Consider the following 20,354-nt stretch of genomic DNA (forward strand, 5'->3'; position numbering starts at 1 on the left):
AGAGGTCTACAAATGCCTGGCAACGACCAACAGTAAAACTCCACTGAAAAGGAAGTCTGGCCGTGTTGGGGGAAAGTGGTCCTTTTCCCCTAGAGGACGAGGGCCACCTGCATCAGATGACACTGATACAGAGAGGAGTCAGGCGCAGGTGGGGATATTCCAGAGCAAAGGTCTGGGTGGGAAGGAGAGGGGTAAGGCAGACTAAGGGCCTCTGCGGAACTGGTGGGAACAGTACACCCTCCAGACTCCAAGCAAGCCTCCTGCTGACAAAGGCCCTCAAGGTGCTAAATTCACAAAGGCAGGCCTGACCACCTGGTTTCCACCTCAGCCCAGTCAAGGTGATTTCAATTTCAATGGTTGCAATGGGCAGTCAACTCCTCCCCTTCCTCCCTGGCCTTTGGGAGAGGTTCTCTGAGCTGATGGTACCTGAAAAATGAGGACAGGGCAACAGGCATCTGCAGGGTGGTGAAGCGCATGCCGCTTAGCACACGTCTGCCATTACTGTTACCAAATCTGCCTCATGGTAACGGTCACCATAATTCAACATCTGGCCTTTGCTTACCACATCCTGAGTTCTGCCCAGGGCAGTTCTTCTTACACCCCACTCTCACCCCTGCTCAAAGCCGTCCCCCTATGGCCACCCAGTGTACTTTCACCCTCAGGGCTCAAGGTGCCCTGGCATTCCTCAGCCCGACTCTGTCTCTGTCCACCCCACTGTCATCCTCTTTCCCAGAGCCCTGGCCCAAACATTCCTGGGCCAACGATTCTACCAGTTCTTCTCTCTCCTACACCTGAGACTGGAAGCACTCAGCCCAAGTTCCACAGCCCATCTCCTAGCCTGGAGGTCAAGCCTTAGGAGTGTGCCAAGTGGGAAGTCTCAAAGACTGGAATCTGGAAAATCTGCCTCTGTGGCCCACTTTCTCTCTACCCAGCCTCACTGCCACATGGTGCTACTGATTTAAAATAAGAAAAAAAGAACAGCAGAAACAAGCAGCAGGACCATTTCACGGTTTATTGAGGTAGGTGAGAGGACAATGACGCACAGCACAGGAAACTTCAAAAGGAACTCTTGGTTCTAAAAAGTTACATGAGCGGGGGGACACAGGGAACACAGGGTGACCTGGCCCAGATGGAAGGAAAGCAGCAGTCCTGGTCCACAGCGCTCCGTAGCACCTGCTGCAGAGGGGCGGAGCCAGGGAAGGTCTCTGATGCTGAACACTATCCCCAGGTCCCCGGAGTCCAGGGCTCCCCCCCTGCCCAGCTCCCTCAGAGCGAAAAGTCCTTTGATGTCAAGCCCTTCGGTGACGGGGTAAGAAGGTCCAGCAACGCATCAGGTGGCAACATCACTCTTCACTCGTGTCCATGATCAACCCCCAAACTAATCTAAAGGAGAAAGTCAAATGAGGCCAGCAGCTTGGAATTCCCACCGCAGAAACCCAGGCCTGCATGGCCCCTTGGCTCTAACTCATCATGGGGAGGCCCCTCCAGGGAAGCTGTGACCCAGGTCACCACCTCAAGGGTCAGTGCCTCCACCCCCTTGGCGCTTCCTGCCACAATCTCCAGGTCCAAGGCAGCGCCCCTAGAGTGATGAGGAAGCCACGGAGCAGGAGGTCACAACAAGTGTTTGGTCTCCAATGTTATTTCATTTTCTTCAATTGGATTTCAGTGAGAATGCCCCCAGTTCAGCACAAATGAGCGGCCAGTTTTTCTCCCCACACCAACCCCAATTCAAAAAGGAATCTAAATGCTCCCAGAGAAGAGTCAAAATGAACACCGTCTAAAAGACAGGCCTTTTCGGGGCAAAGGAGCGGATGTGGTAACTGGCAGAGAGACGGCTGGAGAGCTTGTTTTCAGGGGCTCCTCCCACTGAGGCCCCTCCGCACGGTGTTGGGAGCAAAGGCCACTACCTCAGGGGCCATCCCTCCACACTGTCATCACCTGCCTTCACATCTGTCTCCCCAGGTGCTGATGCTCACTCCCGCCTCGAAACTGTCCTTGTGTGTTGCTCCCTTTTCCTTGTACCTTCCTATTGCCCTTCCACCTCTCCCTTTCAAAGGCCTGCCCAGGTCCACTACCTCCAAAAAGCTGCTGCCCTTTGAAAATTTTATGGCGATCACTATATATCACCCAATACTGTACTTATCATGCATAATTCATCCTCATTCCTAACACTCCTCATGTGTCTAAACGTTGACGTGGACGGAGTCTGGCTCTGACAAAGGAGGCCACGCTGAGAAAGGCCAAGCTAAAAAGTCTCCTGCCATCGACTCTCACAGCAACCCACAATGTCCGAGAGCAGAAGGCTTTGGCTGCAGAAGCATCAGTGTGTGAAAGCGTCAGCATTTGAAAGGGACAGTGTGGACCCTCCAAACACGGGAAACTGCTTTCAGCAATTCCTCTCCCTGCATTGTGAACGACCAGGGCACAGACAGCCCACGATCACTTTTGAATGCAGGTGCATACAGGGCAGAGAGAGATCCAGGAAGAGAAGCAGGTGTCAGTGGCCTATGGAACAGATTGAGTCTCAGAAAATGACCCAGCCAAGCACAGGACTGCAGGAGTGACCATTTTTTACTGTGAAGGCCCCTAGAACCTCCTTGCCAAGGGGAATCAAAGAGAAGTGACTTCAGACAAAAACACTGGGAAAATATTAGGTTTGGAGATGATGGGAATCATGGGTCTTAAGGACCAGAAAAGTCACCTCTACCATAGCTTTGTTATCAAATGGAAAAAATAAGGGTCTGCATAGGTCACTGACTGAGAGAGAAGCAGAAGGGGATTCAATCCCAGGGACAAGAGTCTCTGATGCCTAGGTCCACCTGTTCCCTTACGTGCTTTGGCTGCCACTCCAGGGAGGGAGGGCAGATACCCCGGAGAGGACTATGGAGGCACCAGCCTGCAGCAGCTGCTGAAAGCACGAGAAAGGCCAAACGTGATCTAGTCTGGCTGGGGTTGGGGTGCTGAGCGGATCTAAGGACTCATGGAGAGATGAGAGCTTCATCTCACCTCTCTGCTCGCTCCCTTACATCTTCACTCAAAGGCCCTGGGAACACACACACGGCTGATGACTGTACTGGATGTGAGGAACCAACACTCCAGATAACGGGCCAGAGATCCTACCTCCAGGACACTGGGGTCTAAAATGTCTCTGACACGACAACTCCCATGATGCCTCTGCACACAGTGGACTTGTCTGCCACAGGCAAGAAGCCACAGATGAGCACCTGACTTGTCCCTGCTCACAGAAGCTGCCAGACAATAAACATTCCACACATGTTGGCTTTTGTTATTTCCTGAACACACACACTATTTCCTCATAAAAAGGAAAGCAGCTAACTCTAAAAAGACAGTGGATGGCCTACGGCAGGGCAGCCAGGGCTGATGAACGTGCAGTTAATCAGTGACAGGCTGAAAGGACGCCAAGGCCAGGTTTGTGGGGGTGTGCTACGGCTGACCGGCAGCAACCGTGCTGGGCAGGGAGGGGAGCCTCAGCCACACACACAGCCTGGGGCAGCAGGCAGGAACATGAAAGCCCCCCAAAATGACGCTGACTCACACACCACAGCCCCACAGGCCCTGGCGGCCCAAGGTGTGTGCCGAGGAGGAGACTGAATGTGGGAAAGCTCCAGAATGGGGAGGTGAGAATGTGGACCCCCTCCAAGATGGGGCAACCCATTCCACGTTTCCTCTGCCTGCACTACCCATGAGCGGGACACAGGCGGTCTGCAATCACTTCTGAATGCAGGGCCGGGAAAGGACAGAGGGCTCGCTGATAAAGGAGGCCAGAGGTGGAGGCCGGGAGCAGTCAGCTCAATGGCGCACAAGGACCCAGTACACGCTTCTAACACTGCAAAGATTCCCAGGCAGGAGAGGCAAAAGGGGAGACACCTCTGAATGAAAAGTGATAAGAGTTCTTAGGCTCTAAACGACAGGGACTATGTGACCCTAAGAAAAATGGCTTCTATATTCGTGTTTTCTGGAGGATGAAATGGTGATAAGAAATCTAAGAGGAGGCAGAAAAGGGATTAAGACCCAAGGGCAGGTGGGTATCTCAAATTCCTTTCTACTTTTGATTGAGACATTCTCCTGCCAACATAACATTTGATGAAGGACTCCCTAAGGGCTCTCAGAACCAAGCACACAAAACGGGAACCAGGTGCATTCCTAAAGGTCCCGGAGAGAATAAAAACTGGGGGCCGGGACAAAGCCACCACATCTGTCCTCCATCTCCTTCCCTGCCTACACCACACCCAGGAAACCTGCCTGCACCTTGTGGCATGCAAAGCCCTGGGTCTCCAGAGGACAGACCTCACCTTGGGAGCGCTGTGGTCCAGCCACTTCCTGCCAGGATGGGGTTACGTCTCAAGGACCCCTCTGCATCGAGCTGCCTCCTCTGCAATAAATGAGAAGCCCTGGATGAGCAACCTAGATGTCACCCAATCGCAACAGGTACTGATAAGCATATGCAGAGCTTCCGGCACAGTAGCTGGCAGCTTCACAAGTGTGGCTGTTGTCACTAACCCGCGAGGCACACCATTTTCTCACGAACTGGAATGAAGTTTAGAATTCCCCATGGGAAAACAGATGTGGCAGAGAAGGTTTTTCAAATCCTCTTTTGTGCAAACTCTGACGAAATTGTAAAGGTTCCAGAAGCTGGATCTTGAACAGAATGTGGAATCCATGACAGGTTTGGCAGTGTCCAACACCTGATAGGTAGTGCCTGGCAGGGACGGGGAGGGCGATATGACAGGAGCACCTCAGGTTGCCAGTGAAGGGAAGCTCAGGTTTCTATCTGTACCAGCCTTGTCTGATTTCATTACTGCTCTGGTTCCTGCCATCATAACTGCAGGCCGTGAGGAAAATCCTCCTTTGCTGGGCTGGGCTCCATCTTATGCCCAGAGCCCACTGGCCAATAGGAATAACAATTCCAAGAGGAAGGAACACAGAGGAAGCGCCCTCACCTCCTCCCCACTGGCTTCCCTGATCCTCCACATAAGCCATGCCACCTTAGAAGGATGTGCCTCCCCTTCTCTTTGCTCCTGTTGTACCTCCACACCTGCTAAACACTGAGTACCTGCCAAGCACTGAAGCTAAGGAGAGGCAAGACTCAAGATACTGACCTCACGCTGTGGCCTCTGTGGCTCAGTCAGGCATCATCCTGCAAACGGAAAGGTCGTGGGTTCGATTCCCAGGCAGGGCACAGGCCTGGGTTGTGGGTTCAGTACATAATTGGAGCACGTGCAAGAGGCAACTGATCAATGCTTCTCTCTCACATCGATGTTTCTCTCCCTTTCTTTCCCCTTCCATTCCCCTCTCTCTGGAATCAAAAAGAAAAGAAAAAAATTCTTAAAAGATATTGACCTCAAGATCAGAAAGAAGCAAAAGACAAGAAAACCAGTGATTTCCACAAAATATGATCAGTGCCCTCATCTCATACCAAGCCAGTTCCCAGACCACATCACACCAGGAACCCCACGTGACTGAGGACCTGCACAGGGGAGAGAAAGGAGGCAGCAACGGCTTCCCGGATGGAAAGCCTGGGCGAGAAATGACCCAATTAGCGGCTGCACAACCAGCACATGGATGGGTCCTTGAAACCCAGCTCTGGCTTCAGCCTTCTCTTTTTAAAGCCTCACAGAAGCCAGCCCATGTTAGCGCCTGCTGTCCCGTCAGGCAGGGGAAAGCCGCCCAGACAAGCCCAGGACACTGAGCACCACCATTCCTTCATGTAAGGATGGCATCTTCCCTCACAAGAGTCCACAGGAAGATGGACTTTTGGTACAAATGCCTGAATTCACCCCACAAATATGAACTGAGTACCTACTACTTGCTAAGCATAAGGGGGTTCAAAAACAAAGTAAAACACAAATAAAGGCCTCTGCCCCCCAGCCCAAGCTCTTGCAGTTTCCCTATGTGAACGCTGGCCTTTCCCGTCCCCGAACTCAGCCCTATATACGCCAGACCTCCCTGAGCACAAGGTCTTGGCAAGACAGTCCTCAGGGCCCACCTGAACTCTGGTACCACCCCCTGTGCAGGGGAGGGGGGCAGCAGGAAAGGAACTAGCCCTGAGTTCAAGGTGCTCAGGAGCAGCGGCACTCACCTAGGAGACGGCCTCCCCCTCTGGACACAGTGTGGGTCCATCAGGCAGTGAGATCAGGGTGGGCAGGAGAGAAGGGGCGCTGACTGGTGCAGAGCCCCAAAGTCCCTTCAAGGGAGAGTTGTCATCTGTCTCCAAAAGCCAGAGTCAAGACCTTGGCAGAGAAAAAGCACGGGGAAGGGGCTTTAGTGCAGAGCAGGGGGACAGGAATACATACTCTGGCGCCCTGGGAGTGTCCTTGAATTTAAAGCTCAGCCAATCTGTCTGTAAAATGAAAGTTTAAACTTTCCATTAAAGGTTATTGAGGGAAAGTGAGTTCACGGACATAAGAACACTCCGTAGGCAACCGACGAGAGGCTTTGGGGATTCATGCCGGGAGTCGGAGGTGGGGTGCAGGGAAAATCAGGGGGTTCTGGAGCCCCTCAAGCCCAGGGTCACATGATCCCCCCACGACTCGCTGCGGGACCTCGAGCCCAGGCGTCGTTGGATCTACTTCTGGCCGTCGGCGGGACAAGGCTTTCCTACCGGGCGGGGGAGGACGGGGGTCGGACACCCGCACCGGCTCGCGCCGAAGCAGCGCTGGCCGTTGGCACGGCTTACGTGAGACCCCTTTCTCGCGGACACAAACCCAGACAGCTCCACATCCGGCGGAGGAAGCGGGCACGGAACCGGGAGCCAAACCTAGGCTCCGAGCTGACCTCCGGCCGGCTCTCCACGTCCCTCGGGGCCTCAGTTTCTCCTCTTGTCGAGAGCAGGTGGATGCAGCACAGCGCAGCGTAGCCTGGCAGTGACTCACTCGGAAACCGGGACTGGTGGCGGCGGGCTCAGAGAAGACAGTGCTAGAAGGTGCAGGACCACGCGGGACAACTCCAGCGGAAACGCAAGATAAGGCTGCGCCCTCCAACCGCTCAGCGCGGGCGGAAACGCCTGTGGGCGCGCGCTGCTACCTAGAGCGGCCGCTCGCAGGCCTAACCACGCAAGTGGTCTCTTAGTGCCCCCTAGTGGGTTGGAACTGAACATCGGACTCGCCAAATATCCAAGCAACTCTCCGTCTTCCTCGTCGTTCCACCTATCCTTCCCTCCCTCCATTTATCCAGAAAGGGAGGAGTAGGGAGTTAATGGGTACAGGGTTTCAGTTTTGCAAGATGAAGAGAGTTCGGGAGATGGCTGGTTGTGATGGCTGCACAACACTGTGAATATACTTGACACTACCGAACTGAATGTTAAAATGGTCAGTAAGTGTTATGAGTATTTTATCACGATTTGAAAATTTGAAAATAACACATCGAAATGCAGTACCATAAGCGTTTGTAAATAGTCGTTTATAGTAAGCTAGTTTAATCAATTGTAGTTATCATAATCATTATGTAAAAATAGCCATTCATAACTTTTAAAAAGTCTTAGAATTCCAGAAATAGAATATACATCATAAACCATCAGCCAATGTCTCACGTAATGGTAAGATCACAGAAGCAGTCTTCTATTTTTACCCTGGAAGTCCTCCCAAAATAGCCAGGGATGTCTGATGGCCTCGGCCAGGAAAAAGCAAGGTCCTAAGAGTGAAGAACAGATGTGCTTAGCTAGCATGGTGAAAGACAACGAGCCAAGGTCACGTATCCCTGTCCTGGAATGCCCAGGTATTCGGGCAAGAAACTTAACAATCCTCAAGCCAAGAAAATTGAAGTGATAAGCCGCAAAAATATCAGTAATCTAGTTAGCAAAGAAGGTCCTAAGTTGTTCAGGGAAGCCCAGTTAATTAACCATCTAGATTCATTAGTCAAGAAGGTTGTTTTCAAGGGTCGTCTACCATGGGTAGAAGGAAAGTTCAATCTCACTGTTGAGGTTATCAGTCTTTATCTAGGACTCTGTTTCCTGGGGCCCAGTTCTGCCAGTTTTTGAAGAGAGAGGGCCACCACCTCTCATGCCTGCCCCCATGGCAGAGGCCTGCGTCACTCATACCATTACTGAGCCCACATTGATCCCTTCTCCAGAACCAGTGGCCTTTAGCCCAGGACAAAAATGAATGAGAAGCAAAACTAGAGAGGCTAAGGGGGTCAGAGGACCCAGCTAGAGGACTCAGGGAGAAGGAGGTGCTGAGGCCTAGGTGGAAGCTGACCCTGGTGGAAAGACCCTCTGTCTCATCCCAGTCTGTCAGAGTATCCAGAGAGGGCTTGGGGCTGCTGGAGACTCCAAAAACAGGCCAAGACCCAGGCCATGAGGCAGCTCAGGAAGAACCAATCCAAACCCCAGGGAGCTGGGCTGGTCAAGGCTTCTGTCAGGCCTCAGTTCCAACCTGCAGGAGCCTGAGCCTATTGCTTCCGGAAGATGCAGTAACAGAGGAGCAGGAAGAAGACGAGGAGGAGGATGGACAGGTACAGCAAGGTCTCCAGCATGCTGATCATTCTGAGTGTGGGAATGGGACCTGGAGCTCCTGCAAGCCTCACAGGGCCAGTTGCTGACTTCCAGCCTAGACCCTGGGCATTGACTCCTTGGAACAATCTGCTGAGCCAGCTGTTCCATTTCCCCAAGGGAAGGGGCTCTCTCAGGCACTGTGAGGTCACAAACTCTAGATTGGTGGAATGTTGGCCTCACAGCTACAGCCCATTCCTATATTAATGCGACCAGTATGTTGAAAACAGGATCCCTCCTCATATGTATTCACAATTTTTTTTTTTGGCAGCCTCTTTAGACTTTCTAAGTAGGAGTATCTTTCCCCTGTCCCTAGAAAAATATCAGGCAGGCTTCGTAGCTTTTCTGACATTCTTAGGTAGTAAGTCTTATAATCGCTAAAAACGAGGAACACAGTTTCCATTCAATTGTTTTAAATGTCCAGTTTAATGTATTAATTACATTTTCAATGATCATTTATAAGTAGAGCTCCTCTCCACCAGTGTGGCCCAAGTATAGAGTGGGCTGCCGTCTGCTGGGAAGGGGCGGGAGCCTTCTCTCCTTACTTATTGAGATGTGTTTCCCTTTACCAGGTTTCTGCTTACGTTCCTGTTTCCAATACCTCCAGGACCCAAACAGATGGAATAAAGAGTACGGTGGAGGGGAGGCTTCTCTCTGGGGTGGGCTCGTGTTTAATGCTGCATCTTTCTCTCTTGGCCTCCATTTCAGAGGTTCTTCGGAGGCCTCTGTGCTGGTGCTCTCTGCCTGCATCTCCCGCGATGTGAACAGGCCCTGTTCTTAGGGTTCCCTCATCTTCAGAGGCCCCCACATGGGCAGAACCTTTTGGGTGGCAGGCACACATTCCTGTCACAGATTCCACACCTGCTGAAGGAGACAAAGAGCCTTTGTCCAGGTAGTGGGTTAGGCACTGGCCACCTGTTGTGATGTGGTGATGATAAGAAATATATATTTGGTCATTCAGATGACCACAATATATTTTTCATATATATGTGGTCTTCGTCCAAGGCTCCTTACTCACGACTCCCAAAACCTTTGGAATTTCTGAAGCGTTGAGAGTGATAAAGGTGAATGAGCTGACTTTTGGAAGCACCTGAGGATGCTGGTTGCCAAGAGAACCAACCAAGGGATTGAGGGTTGAAACTTTCAGTCCCACCCCCTGACCTCTGACTTTCAGGGAGGAGAAATGGGCTAGAGATTGAAGCAATTGCCAATGGGCAGTGATTTAGCCAATGATGCCTTGTGATGAAGTCTCCATAACAACCCAAGAGGAGGGGGTTTGGAGAGCTTCCTCTTAGGATGTCCCAGGTTCACAAATAGGGTGGTGTGGAGGGCCCTGCTGGCAGCCTCCTGCTTGCCGCTTCTCTCCTCGGGCTCCAAAGGGCTAATGAAATCCTGACGGCCTTAGACCTGCTCCGAGGAACACAGACACAGCAGCTGCCAATCACGTGTGGCTACAGATCACAGTAACCTGTCCAAATTGTCATATGCTGTTTGCGTAAAACACACCTGGGATTCCAAAGACTTTGTAAAATAGTAACTATCTCATTTATTAGTTAAAAAGAATGATTATATGCTCTAATGACAATATTTAGGTTATCTTGGGTTAACTAAAATATGTTACTAAGATTAATTTCACCTTTTGTACCTTTTTGACATGGCCCCTAGAAACTTTAAATTTCCCATGTGGCTGGCATTATATTTCTACTCACCTTAGACTTTTCGAACACAGCTCACCGCTCCGCATCATAAATAATCCCACACGGTCCTCACAGCCACAGAAGCCCTCGGCTTTCTCAGAAATACTACAGTGTCGCAACTACCGTGATATGGCCATTTGCTCTGTGTTATGCACTCGATCTAAATCATTTCACTTAATTAACACAGCAATGCTATGAGAGGGGGAGCTCTGACTCTGCTCATTTTTCAGAAAAGGAACACTAAGGCTGGGCACAGAAGATAGGTCACTCAGCCAAGGTCACAGAGAGAGTAAGAGCAAGAGTAGGAGGCAGGAGAGGACAGCAGGGCTGGGTGGCCACAGGTCTATATACCTGACCCCTTCGTCCAACATCCTCACGGCCACAGCACTCCACGGCCCCTCCCCATCACAGAGACCCCCAGTGTCCTCACAGTCTTAGAACCCCAACAACTTCTCCCAGAACACAGAACATGGAGTGCTCCCATGCTCACAGACCCCCATTTTTTTCTCTTGGCTGCATACATCTGGATTGGATTTCTGCAATGTGCTTAGTGAGTGCCCAGGGTCTGACCGAGGGAGCCCACTCCTCAGGCCAGAGGCTCAGCTGTCTACACTTCCGAATGCGGGCCGAGTTAGTGACAGGGTTGCCCCAGGTCTGAGAGGCACACCTGGCCCAGGGTACAGGCAGTGTTGGTGCTTGTGAGATTTGGGGGCCGTGAGTCCCCTCCCAGCCCTGTGTCTAGTGTGATGTTGGCAGCACAGGACCTCTGTCTCCTCGGTCTCTGTGCGAATCTGATCAAGTTCCTTCTGCTTCAAGGACTCTCTCCACACTCTAATTCCATTTTAATTTTAGGATGGGGTTCAGCAAAGCACCTGCCCACTTCTCTAGGTGCACGTCACCCTTACATCCCAGTCTCAGGCCATTGGAACAATATTTGAGACTGGCGATGTCCAAGTAGATACACGGGCAGAATTCATTCATTTGTTCAGCTGTGCCAGCTACTAAACTAGGTACTCTACAATGGTCACCACACAGATTCCTATTGTCCAAACTAAGCACAGTGAACACCGAGCTCCTGCTAATAAACGCTTGTCACGTGTAAGAGTGATCATTTCTACACATTAATGATAAGTCAGTAACCAAGGAACACCTTCAGAACAAATAGAAAAGCAAAGCAAGTGGGGGAATTATTTCTATAATTCCAGACGACTTTGGGAAATTGTCCCAAACCCTCCAGAGTCAGAATTTAAACTCCGCTCCACTAGGGGCCGCGCAGAACCACCTGCGTGAGTTGCACCCAGGGAGGCGCCGCTCTAGGGCGCAGCGCGCGCCCCAACCTTGTTTCCGCCGGCGCTAGGGAGTGTCGTGGTCGCGTGGCTGTGGTCCGCAGTCATCCCACGCCATCTCCCGAAATGCTCAGACGCCTACACCTGCCCGCTGTATCAGCTGTCTCTCCGCCGCTGCCCTGCGCTGTCGGATGTGGCACCCGAGTGAGTCCTTTGCAGGGAGTGCTGCGCGCCGGGTCTGCGCCTGTTCAGTGAGTCCCAGGGAACTGGAGTCCCAGAGGGGCGCGCAGAGCCCGCAGAGGCCAGCTTCGAGCCTGTGCCCAGCTTCCAGTTCCTTGCCGGTACCTTCCGCGGGGTTTGGAGCTCTTGGGGTTCGTGACCTCGAGAAACGGGCTTCAGGTCAGCCGACGCTGCTTCGGAGCCCGCGGGTGCGGGCATCAAGAGACCCGGTCCTCACCCACCAAGTGGACAAGCCTTGTGCACGCTGACGGCCAGAAACGGGCCGGCGACGCGTGGGCCCGGGGTCCCGCAGGGAGTTGCGCAGAGCCGTGTGTGACCTCGGCCCTGAGGGGCTCTGAGCCACTCGTTAGTCGGTTGCCTGCGAAATGTTCTTGTAGCCGTTAACTCATTTCCCCTTAATAACGTTTACAGGGAAGTTTAAACCTCCACTTACAGATCTGTTGGCTGAGCTTTAAAGTCCAGGACACTAACAGGACCCCAGAGTCTGGATTCCTGTCCCCCTGCTCTGTACTAAATCTCCTTCCCCATGCATTTCCCTGCCTAGGCCTTTGGAGTCTGTGGCTATTGGGGACAAATGACAACGCTCCCTTGGATGGCCCTTGGGGCTCTGCACCAGTCGTCACCCCTTCTCCCCTGCAGGACCCCAGTCTCACTGCCTGATGGGCCAAAAAGCTTCTTCGGGTTTTCGGTAAGATGGCTGTATGGCCCGGGTAGCCCTTGGTTGTCTTTAACTTCATTCTAAACAATTTTGTTAAATTGTATTGTGACAGCTGTCATATCAGCGTGCATTTTTTAAAAACTTGTCAAAATTGGTGAATTTTTGTGTAGCTGTTTTAGTGTTGAAGATGGAAGAAAATAAGCAACATTTTCGGCATACTGTGCTTTATTATTTTAATAAAGGCAAAAATGCAACTGAAATGCAAAAAAAAAAAAAAGATTGGTGCAGTGTGTGGAGAAGGGGCTGTGACTGATTGAACATGTCAAAAGTGGTTTGTGAAGTCTTGTGCTGGACTTACACAGGGGACGGCAATTTACCCTCTGGACAAAAAGCTTGTTCAGCTTTTAAGTAAAAATAAAAAACATTTTTCATTTTCCCCAGTAACTTTATTGAACCGTGTATTTACCGTTTTGTTCCACTACCTTCTGCCATCTTTCAGGCAACTTCATAATTCCATCTTCCCCAAACTTACCTGTTCCAGGTGCCTTTTGCAGTCTCCCAGGAAACTGAAATTTTTTCCATTAAGAGAATTTTTGTGAAGAACGAAATAAATGGAAATTCGAAGGTGTGCTGACTCAGCTCCCCCTTAGCTGTGTAACCCTGGGTGAGTCTGTTCATTCTCCTGTCTGTTTTCCTTCCAGTGGGAAGATTGTAGCAGCTTAAGAAGGGCAGAGGCCTTGTCTGTTTTTCTTTATTTTTGAATCCACAGCATGGGGCACATAGTAGGTACTCAGTGCATACTTGTGAGTTGAGTGAACAATTGAGGCATTTGTACCAGAAGTTGGTCTTCCTCTTGATGAGGGGAGGTGGAATCTCCATGGAGTGATGATAGTGTTCAAGGCTTGGCTGGGCAGCTGTCCCCTGCCTGGGCAGATAGCAGGCTGTTAACATGGGCTTCTGATTCTGGCTCATTTTTTGCCCCTGCATTCGAAAGTGATCGTGGGCTGCCCGTGCCCTGGTCATTGATAGTGCAGGGAGAGCAATTGCTGAAAGCATTTCCCCGTGTTTGGAGGGCCCACCCCATCCCTTGCAAACCCTGGAGCTTTCACACACCTCCACCCACCCACCCATCACCTCTTAGATGCCTTCTGGCCCCTGGTGTCTGGTTTATCAAGTCCTCTCTGTGCCTGGCTCTGCTGGTCTCCGTGAGGCCTTAACAAAGGAGATCGAGAACAGGTCCTGCCTCAGGCAGTGCTTGGGTTGGCTGTGGCGCCTAGTCTGTGGTCTTCTGACTCTGGTCTCCCACGTCAGCAGCTCCTTGTCTCTTTCTGTGCCTGTGTTTGAAGTGAGTACAGGCTGTCCGTCCTGTAATGCAGGCAAAGGAAAAGTGGGAAGGTTTTCCTCATACTCAGTGTATCCAGCCTTGTTCCTTCCTAGTGGGACAGCTGTAGGTGACAGGCAGTGACTGAGCATGATGAAGTAGACTGAAGATCAAGGGGGAGGGGCTGTCAGTGTGTTTATATCCTAAAACTGGGATCCCCACGTGGCTTTCTGTTGGTGACATGTTGGTTTTCCAGAGGTAGAAGCAGTGCCAAGTGGTCAGTCCCATGCTGGCTCTTGTCCCCTGCAGGAGTGTCATGTGACTGCTATTCCATGTATATGGGAGGTGTCCTCGGGGAGAGCCTGGATTACGTGGTCCTGGGTAAGTGACGTCCGCCCTGTCTGGTTCTCTAGACCTCAATTCTGTGTGGGCGATGAGGTGTGGGGGGTGAGAGCGCAGGCGAAGGCTGTTGGCCACATTCCCAGCTTTGTACCTTGGGCCAGCGGGCACAGGCCTGGGCGCTCCTCTGTTCCTGAGAGCCCCTGCGGGGCGCTCCTGAGGTGTTGAGAGGACAACAGCGGTGTGCTGGAATGGACAGAGGGCTGCATTTTAGAGGCAAACCTGGGTTCATGTCCAGCAATCAGCCGAGAGCTCTTCTGTGAGCCTGTGAAAAGGAGTGGGAGTCCTGTGATACGTTCCACGTTGGCCCCACACACACTCAATCCTTCAGCACCCAAGGACTCTCAGTATCATTGTTAGTCTTCCCTTTAACTGTCAAGTTTTGGCCAGGGCCTGGTAAGTAATCTCTGGCCATCAGATGTGGCTTCTGTCTTCTTAGGTTGTAAATCTGGTCATTGACCTGTCTACTCAGTCCAGGCCATTTCTCGGGGTGCTGGCAGTGGCCTCCCTTCCTGCATCACCAACTGCTCTCTTCTGCACCTGCATTCGAAAGTGATCATGGGCTGCCTGTGCCCTGGTCATTGATAGTGCAGGGAGAGGAACTGCTGAAAGCATTTCCCCGTGTTTGGAGGGTCCACCCTTGTCCCTTCTAAACCCTGGAGCTTTCAGACACGTCTTCCCACCGGTTGGTGTTACTTCCTGGTGCGGCTCACTGAGAGGCCCTTTTGCTGGGCAGGGCTCTGCCTCGGGGACGTTATGGTTGGGGCTAGTCACTCTGCTCCTAGGGCCCCCCTCATGGAAGCTTTGTCTGCCTCCCCATCACGTGCACCTCTTCCCACGTCCTCAGCCCTACCTCTCAGCACCAGTCCCAGCTGGAGGTTGCTGGTTTGTCTATCGCACCCCCACGCTGTGATCTTCTGAGAGTAGTGCCTCTGTCTTGTTTCGCATTGTGCCTAGCACTGACATTAAGCACCTGGACAAAACAAGACAAAATGAGGCAGTGAGGGTGGGAGAGGCCATGGTATGGTAAGGTGGTAGGGCTCATCCCAGAGGGGGCGTCAGGGGAGCAAATCCCTTGAACAAACCCCGGGGCTGGCACATTTCTTTTTTTCCCCACTGGAAGTGTTGTTTCTCTATTGGAAGATAGACATCTTTGTTCTACCTTTAGTCCTGGCGGGGACAGGGCGCATGTTCCCACAGGGGTGGTTTTTCCTCTTCCCTTAGATTAAGGGGCTAGAGCAGTAATAGAGCTGGACCAGGCACGGTATAGTTGAGGATGCGTATGTAAGCAGTCCCCAGACTAGATAGTAGACGCAGGGCCTTCCCACCACCCGGTACCCTTCCCGGTTCTTGCTAGTCACTGCCAGCCAGCCATGGCACGCTTCCTGAAACCTGGCTTCGGCATCCTTTTAACATAGACTTGTAGGCAACAAATTGATCACAGTTGGCATATAAGATGACATGGATGTTACTCCTGATCACAGGTGACCTGCCCTTGTACCTGAGACAGCCGTGTGGCTGTTCAGTTACAGAAACAGCCCACGTTTGTGAGTGCTCTAATCTGCCTGCCACTGTGCCGGTAGCGTTCTCTGCCCCCGGGGCCTGCTATGAGTGCCCACTCGTGGCTTGTCTCTTGCAGACGGGTGCCGAGGTGCCATGGGAAGAGACATCAGCCATCTTCATGTCAGTCTGTATCAGCTGGGCGCTAGACCGTCGGGCCCTGAGGTAAGGATTTGGGACCACTTTCTGGAATTCTGTTGTTTTGCATCTGTAAAGTCACGTGCGTATTCCGCTGGGCTTGGGTGAACATGTAAGGCGAAGGGAGGTAAAAGTGGCATCCTGTGAGTTTGCATTTGTGTTCCGGGTCTGGGGCCGTCCCTCACCTGCCTACAGGTGCACCTCCTTTCCAAGTCCTGGAGTGTATGTAGGCAGTGTGCTGGGATGGAGGACGTGGGTTTAGACACCTGAGGCTTTGGTCCCGCCTCTGAACCTACGTAGCTCTGTGACCTAGTCTCACCCTCTACTTCATCTGAAAATCAAAGCTGGGATAGCAGAGAAGGTTTTAAAATTTTTTCCATGGTGATGCCATGATTACGTGATCCTGATCTTTTCCAATCCAAAGCCTTTCCGCTTTTTCCATGCGGGAAGTGTTTGACTCTATAGCAGGGAGGTTTCACGGGGTCTCTGCAGGACACATCAGACACCGCGGGGGCTCTGTGCGAGGCCGGGCCACTCTCCCTGACCCAGGCCATTCCCCAGACACTAGCCTCCCGCCTTTCCTGGCTCACTCTCTGTCCCTTTCTGCTCCTGCATCCGAAAGTGATCGCGAGCTACCTGTGCCCTGGTCATTGGTAGTGCAGGGAGAATATTGCTGAAAGGCGTTTTCCCGTGTTTGGAGGGCCCAGCTGTGCCTTCCAAACCCTGGAGCTTTCACACACTGGCTTTTTCCTCCTGCCGTTCCCTCCGAAGCTTGGGCCTTTGCTGACCCCCATGTGATAGGGTGATGGGGCTGGCCCCCAGACTTGTGGGCTTCACTTTGTCTTTTTAGGCTGAGGATCTGCTTGTCAGAAATCAGTCCATACATTTGTCTTTGGACCTCACAGTGGAGTGCATTCAGATAGTACCGGAGGGCATGCATAAATCGTGGGTTCTGCTTTACGTATTTGCAGGAGTGTAGGGTAACCCCTGATACATTATTCAAACAGCCCGCGACTTAATTGCTTGTTCGTGCTGTCTTTGCGCCTCGTCTCTTCCTCGAGCACAGCGTGTATTGTTTCTCCAGGAGCCACCAGGACTGGAGACAGACAAATAAAGGAGGGGGCCGGAGGTGGTGGCAAAGAGGGGGTCTGTCAGTTCTGAATCGATAGAAAACTTCATTCGTCACAGTCTAGCCGAAAACTGAGGAGTGTTCTCGTCAGTCACTGAGGAGAGAAGAACACATTGACTGACTACCTCCTTCCATTGACTTTTAATCTGTGCTTTTGTGGATTCTCTTTCATTTATTTTTTAAGATTGATTTATTTTTACAGAGAGGGGCAGGGAGGAAGAGAAACATTGATGTGAGAGAGAGACATCAGTCAGTTGCCTCTCACACGTGCCCCAGCTGGGGGTTGAACCCAAAACCCAGGCATGTGCCCCGAGCAGGAATCAAACTGGCCTTTTTCACTTTGTGGGGTGACACCCAACCACCTGAACCACAGGTCAGGGGTGTGGGTTCTCTTTTGAAAGGGGTTTTTCTTAGAGAAGAAGTCTGCAGGCAGGCCTGTGGATCTTTGGAATCTGTATCTGTAGGCTAACGACTCCCCAGCTCGCGTTCTGGTTCATGTCAGAGCATTGTGTTGCTGACCGGGCCCCTTCTGGCACCAGCAGGCGAGCTGCCCTTCTTTCCGCCTTTGGTTCCGTGCACTGCAGGCGGACCGGCGGCGCTGCCTTCACCTTCTAGACCCAGACGCTGCAGCGTGGTGCCCCGGAGAGGCATGTCCTGGCTGAGGTGAGGTCAAGGTGTCCACCCCATCGAGCCCCACTTTTGGTCTGAGGGCCCCTCTCTAGTTCCCAGGTCGTCTTCCGTTGACACTCACGTCTCTCGTCTTTGAGGATGGGGTGCAGTTTTGCCGTGTGTTTTTGTCCCATTTCATGATGACATGAAGGAGGTGAGAGTAATACATGTGAGCTGCCTGGTACAAGCAGCCACCTAATAAACATGAGATTTCCCTTGTCTTTCCAACCTGTCCCTCGGCCCCTTTTGCATCAGGGGCTTGGCCCGTCCCACAGTCTAGTTCCTGGGCCTGGAGCTCCTTAGCCAGGCCGGAGGATTTAGTGGACAGTGGTGACCATTTAGAAAAGGTTATTACCCGCCCAGCCTGACCCCCAGACCTGGTGATTCAGACCCCTGGGTGCGCAGTCCTGGGGGTTGAGTTGGGGCTCACTTAGGTCCGATGATGTGTTTTCGTTTAGCCTTCACATGGGCCTGGCAGCTTGATCTTCAGAGATGTGGGCACCGAACAATTCTTGCTGGAAGTTTATCTTCCACTTGGCTCTTTTGGCTGGGTCAAGTACAGCGGGTCTTTGCAGAACAAGATGACCGCTGCTGGGGCCTTGCGACAGGCTAGGCAGATAAGTAAGACAATACTTACCATATGACACTATGGAGTAAGAGCTGCTGAGGATGGAGGATGGTGGTTTACCTGATCACAATGCAGTGGGACCTGGGTGTCAAAGCCCTTGACAGTGAACGTGGAGCTATCTTCCCGTGGGTTTCTCTTATCTGGGTCAGTGGCCCTGAGCATGAACTGCTTGAAAGAAAATCATTTATTAACAGCGGGCTTTTAAGAAGCTTCTCCTTTATTTCCTTTTCTGTTCTCATGTTACCTAGCTAGGCGTGCATACACTGGGGGCCTGGGCTGGGCTAATTGGGACCTTCTCAGGGATGTCACTGGGGAGCAGATGGTGCTAGAGACTGAATGCTTATATGCCCCCTCTGCTTCCTGGTCAGCCTTAGATCGGAGACTGCTGAAGAACGTCCCAAGGCCATGAATCAGTGACCCTCAGGATGACTTGGGACCTGGGTTGCCTTTTATTTCTCACCAAGGTAAGTTAATGACAACGGTTGGGAGCCCATGGCTGGAGATGAGCTGGTTCGTGTTTATGCAGATGGGAGCCCCGAACCTTTGAACTCACCTGACCTTTCTTTTAGATTCTCGTGGTGGTGGCTGTGGACGCCAGAGGGACACAGAGTTGAGGGGGAAGTTCCCATGGGAAGCCTCTCCACAGCGCCTCCCCATTGCCTGCTCAGCGTCTCGCAACAACTGCTCTCTCCGCACGAGAGATCCGAGGGAAAGCCTGGGGTCCACCTCCGCTGGCTCTGCACCCTGACAGCAGCACCCTTAGGGAGCCCACCCTGTGTCCCTCACGTGGTATGACTTTAGTAACCACCTCTTTAATAAATCCTACAAACTTGCTCTGTCTGCCTTTTAATTCAGCGCCAAGCCACGTGCCAGCAAGGCTGGGCCTGGAGAAAGCAGGTCACAGGCTGGACCTCGTTTCCAAGTCTTCTGTGTTTCTTGCCAGTCTCCTGAGGCTCAGCATGTGGGCTTTTGTTTGAAGCATTGAGTTAGGGCTGGGAGGTGAACAAGTGCAGGTAGTTGGTTCAGACTTAGGACCCGGGAGAGCTGACGGTGTTGAGGGTCAAGGCTTTGGAAGGGTGGTTGGTGACAGGGTGCTGATGGCATCAAGAAAGTAGGGGTGGCCTGGAGTTCTAGGGCCTGGCTCATAAATAATTGCCTGCTTGTGTGACCAGCTGTCCTAGTTTGCCAGGGCCTGAGAGGTGTCCCAGGGCGGGGGACTTTCACTACTAAAAGCTGGTCAGTCACAGGCGAAGTGGGAGGGGTTGGTGAGCCGCTCTGGGGTATGAAATGCACAGTGTCGTTGTGAGAGGGCTGGTTACTGCATGAACGTGGGAGTGAGGTGAACGTGGAGTGGCTGTCCGGAACCTTAGGATGTCCTCAAGGTCGGGCTTCGTGGAGATCATTGGGTGAAAATCAGTAACTGCCACAATGTGAGGATGCGCAGGCGTGAACTTTTTAATCCCATTTTACAAATAGAGGTGTCTGATGAAAGGCTGGATGGAGTTAAATGTCCGATTTCTGCATTGAAATCGAAACCACGTTGGCGGGGCTGAGGCAGAACTCAGGCTGTCGAGCCTGCCTGCGTTCCATACCCTGATGGCCTCCCCTGCGGGGGCAGGCATTCTTCCTGGCCGACGTGCTCCATTCTGCCCCCTGGCTCCTGGCCGAGGCATCCAGAAGTCCAGGGTTCTTTTTCTCCCTTGCCCTTTAGAGACACACCCAAGGACCATCCTCTGACTTCCGTTTGCCACCCTTATTTTTATTTTTTAAAGATCTTTTTTGTCTTAGAGAGGAAGGGAGGGAGAGAAACATCAGTATGAGAGCGAAACATTGATCAGTTGCTTCTCACATACACCCCAGCTGCTGACTGAACCTGCAACCCAGGCATGTGCCCTGACCAGGAATGGGACCCGCGGCCTTTCTGCTTTCTGGAATGCCGTTTTGCAGGACACTGCCCAACCAACTGAGCCACACTGGTCAGGGCCCATTTGCCACCTTTAGTTAGATGCTCACAGCTGCCTGAAAACATGCCAAGAGAAGGAATCTGAGTCCACTTAAGAGTTGTGACTGGCTCTGGCCGGGTGGCTCAGTTGGATTGTCATCCCATACACCAAGGGGTCGCT

General features: G+C 52.1%; 1 protein-coding gene, 1 long non-coding RNA gene and 5 other non-coding genes across 19 annotated transcripts; 4 read left to right on the plus strand and 3 right to left on the minus strand.

The window, feature by feature from the left end:
* Positions 1-998: 998 nt before the first annotated feature.
* On the minus strand, positions 999-7,001 carry LOC123479676 (uncharacterized). 4 transcript variants are annotated; one of them, XR_008427197.1, is made up of 5 exons: positions 6,796-7,001; positions 6,101-6,251; positions 5,121-5,317; positions 4,314-4,393; positions 999-1,383 (listed from the first exon to the last, which is right to left on the minus strand). It is a non-coding gene; the product is annotated as an uncharacterized lncRNA (long non-coding RNA). The 4 variants fall into 4 exon arrangements; XR_008427198.1 differs by having other exon boundaries at positions 6,726-7,001; XR_006655370.2 differs by having other exon boundaries at positions 6,698-7,001.
* LOC112304300 (small nucleolar RNA SNORA71) lies at positions 2,325-2,457 on the minus strand. The gene has a single exon (XR_002974743.2). It is a non-coding gene; the product is annotated as a small nucleolar RNA SNORA71 (small nucleolar RNA).
* Positions 3,614-3,747, minus strand: LOC112304302 (small nucleolar RNA SNORA71). The gene has a single exon (XR_002974745.2). It is a non-coding gene; the product is annotated as a small nucleolar RNA SNORA71 (small nucleolar RNA).
* A 4,562-nt stretch (positions 7,002-11,563) lies between the features above and the next one.
* LOC128781236 (uncharacterized) lies at positions 11,564-19,059 on the plus strand. 10 transcript variants are annotated; one of them, XR_008427170.1, is made up of 7 exons: positions 11,564-11,693; positions 12,274-12,417; positions 12,929-13,051; positions 14,018-14,089; positions 15,747-17,597; positions 18,062-18,695; positions 18,801-19,059. XR_008427170.1 is itself a non-coding variant. In XM_071221754.1 (6 exons), the coding sequence occupies exons 1-4, from the start codon at positions 13,529-13,531 to the stop codon at positions 17,547-17,549; spliced, it is 393 nt and encodes a 130-aa protein (XP_071077855.1). In that variant the 5' UTR covers positions 13,060-13,528; the 3' UTR covers positions 17,550-18,224; positions 18,600-18,695; positions 18,801-19,059. The 10 variants fall into 10 exon arrangements, 5 of the variants coding, with proteins under 5 accessions (XP_071077855.1, XP_071077857.1, XP_071077856.1 ...); XR_011651359.1 differs by having other exon boundaries at positions 18,600-18,695; XR_008427165.1 differs by having other exon boundaries at positions 15,747-18,695.
* LOC112304298 (small nucleolar RNA SNORA71) lies at positions 13,367-13,499 on the plus strand. The gene has a single exon (XR_002974741.2). It is a non-coding gene; the product is annotated as a small nucleolar RNA SNORA71 (small nucleolar RNA).
* Positions 14,646-14,779, plus strand: LOC112304299 (small nucleolar RNA SNORA71). Its single transcript, XR_002974742.2, has one exon. It is a non-coding gene; the product is annotated as a small nucleolar RNA SNORA71 (small nucleolar RNA).
* LOC112304301 (small nucleolar RNA SNORA71) lies at positions 16,413-16,544 on the plus strand. Its single transcript, XR_002974744.2, has one exon. It is a non-coding gene; the product is annotated as a small nucleolar RNA SNORA71 (small nucleolar RNA).
* Positions 19,060-20,354: the final 1,295 nt, after the last annotated feature.

This window comes from Desmodus rotundus, chromosome 6 (genome assembly GCF_022682495.2).
Source record: "Desmodus rotundus isolate HL8 chromosome 6, HLdesRot8A.1, whole genome shotgun sequence".
Taxonomy (NCBI): Eukaryota; Metazoa; Chordata; class Mammalia; order Chiroptera; family Phyllostomidae; genus Desmodus; species Desmodus rotundus.

Coding starts and splice junctions, on each gene's coding strand:
- LOC128781236 (XM_071221753.1), top strand. CDS start 13,529: ATGCCTTCTGGCCCCTGGTGTCTGGTTTATCAAGTCCTCTCTGTGCCT. Junction 14,090..15,746: donor CCTGGATTACGTGGTCCTGG/GTAAGTGACGTC, acceptor TGTCTCTTGCAG/ACGGGTGCCGAGGTGCCATG. Junction 15,833..17,518: donor CTAGACCGTCGGGCCCTGAG/GTAAGGATTTGG, acceptor CGTGCACTGCAG/GCGGACCGGCGGCGCTGCCT.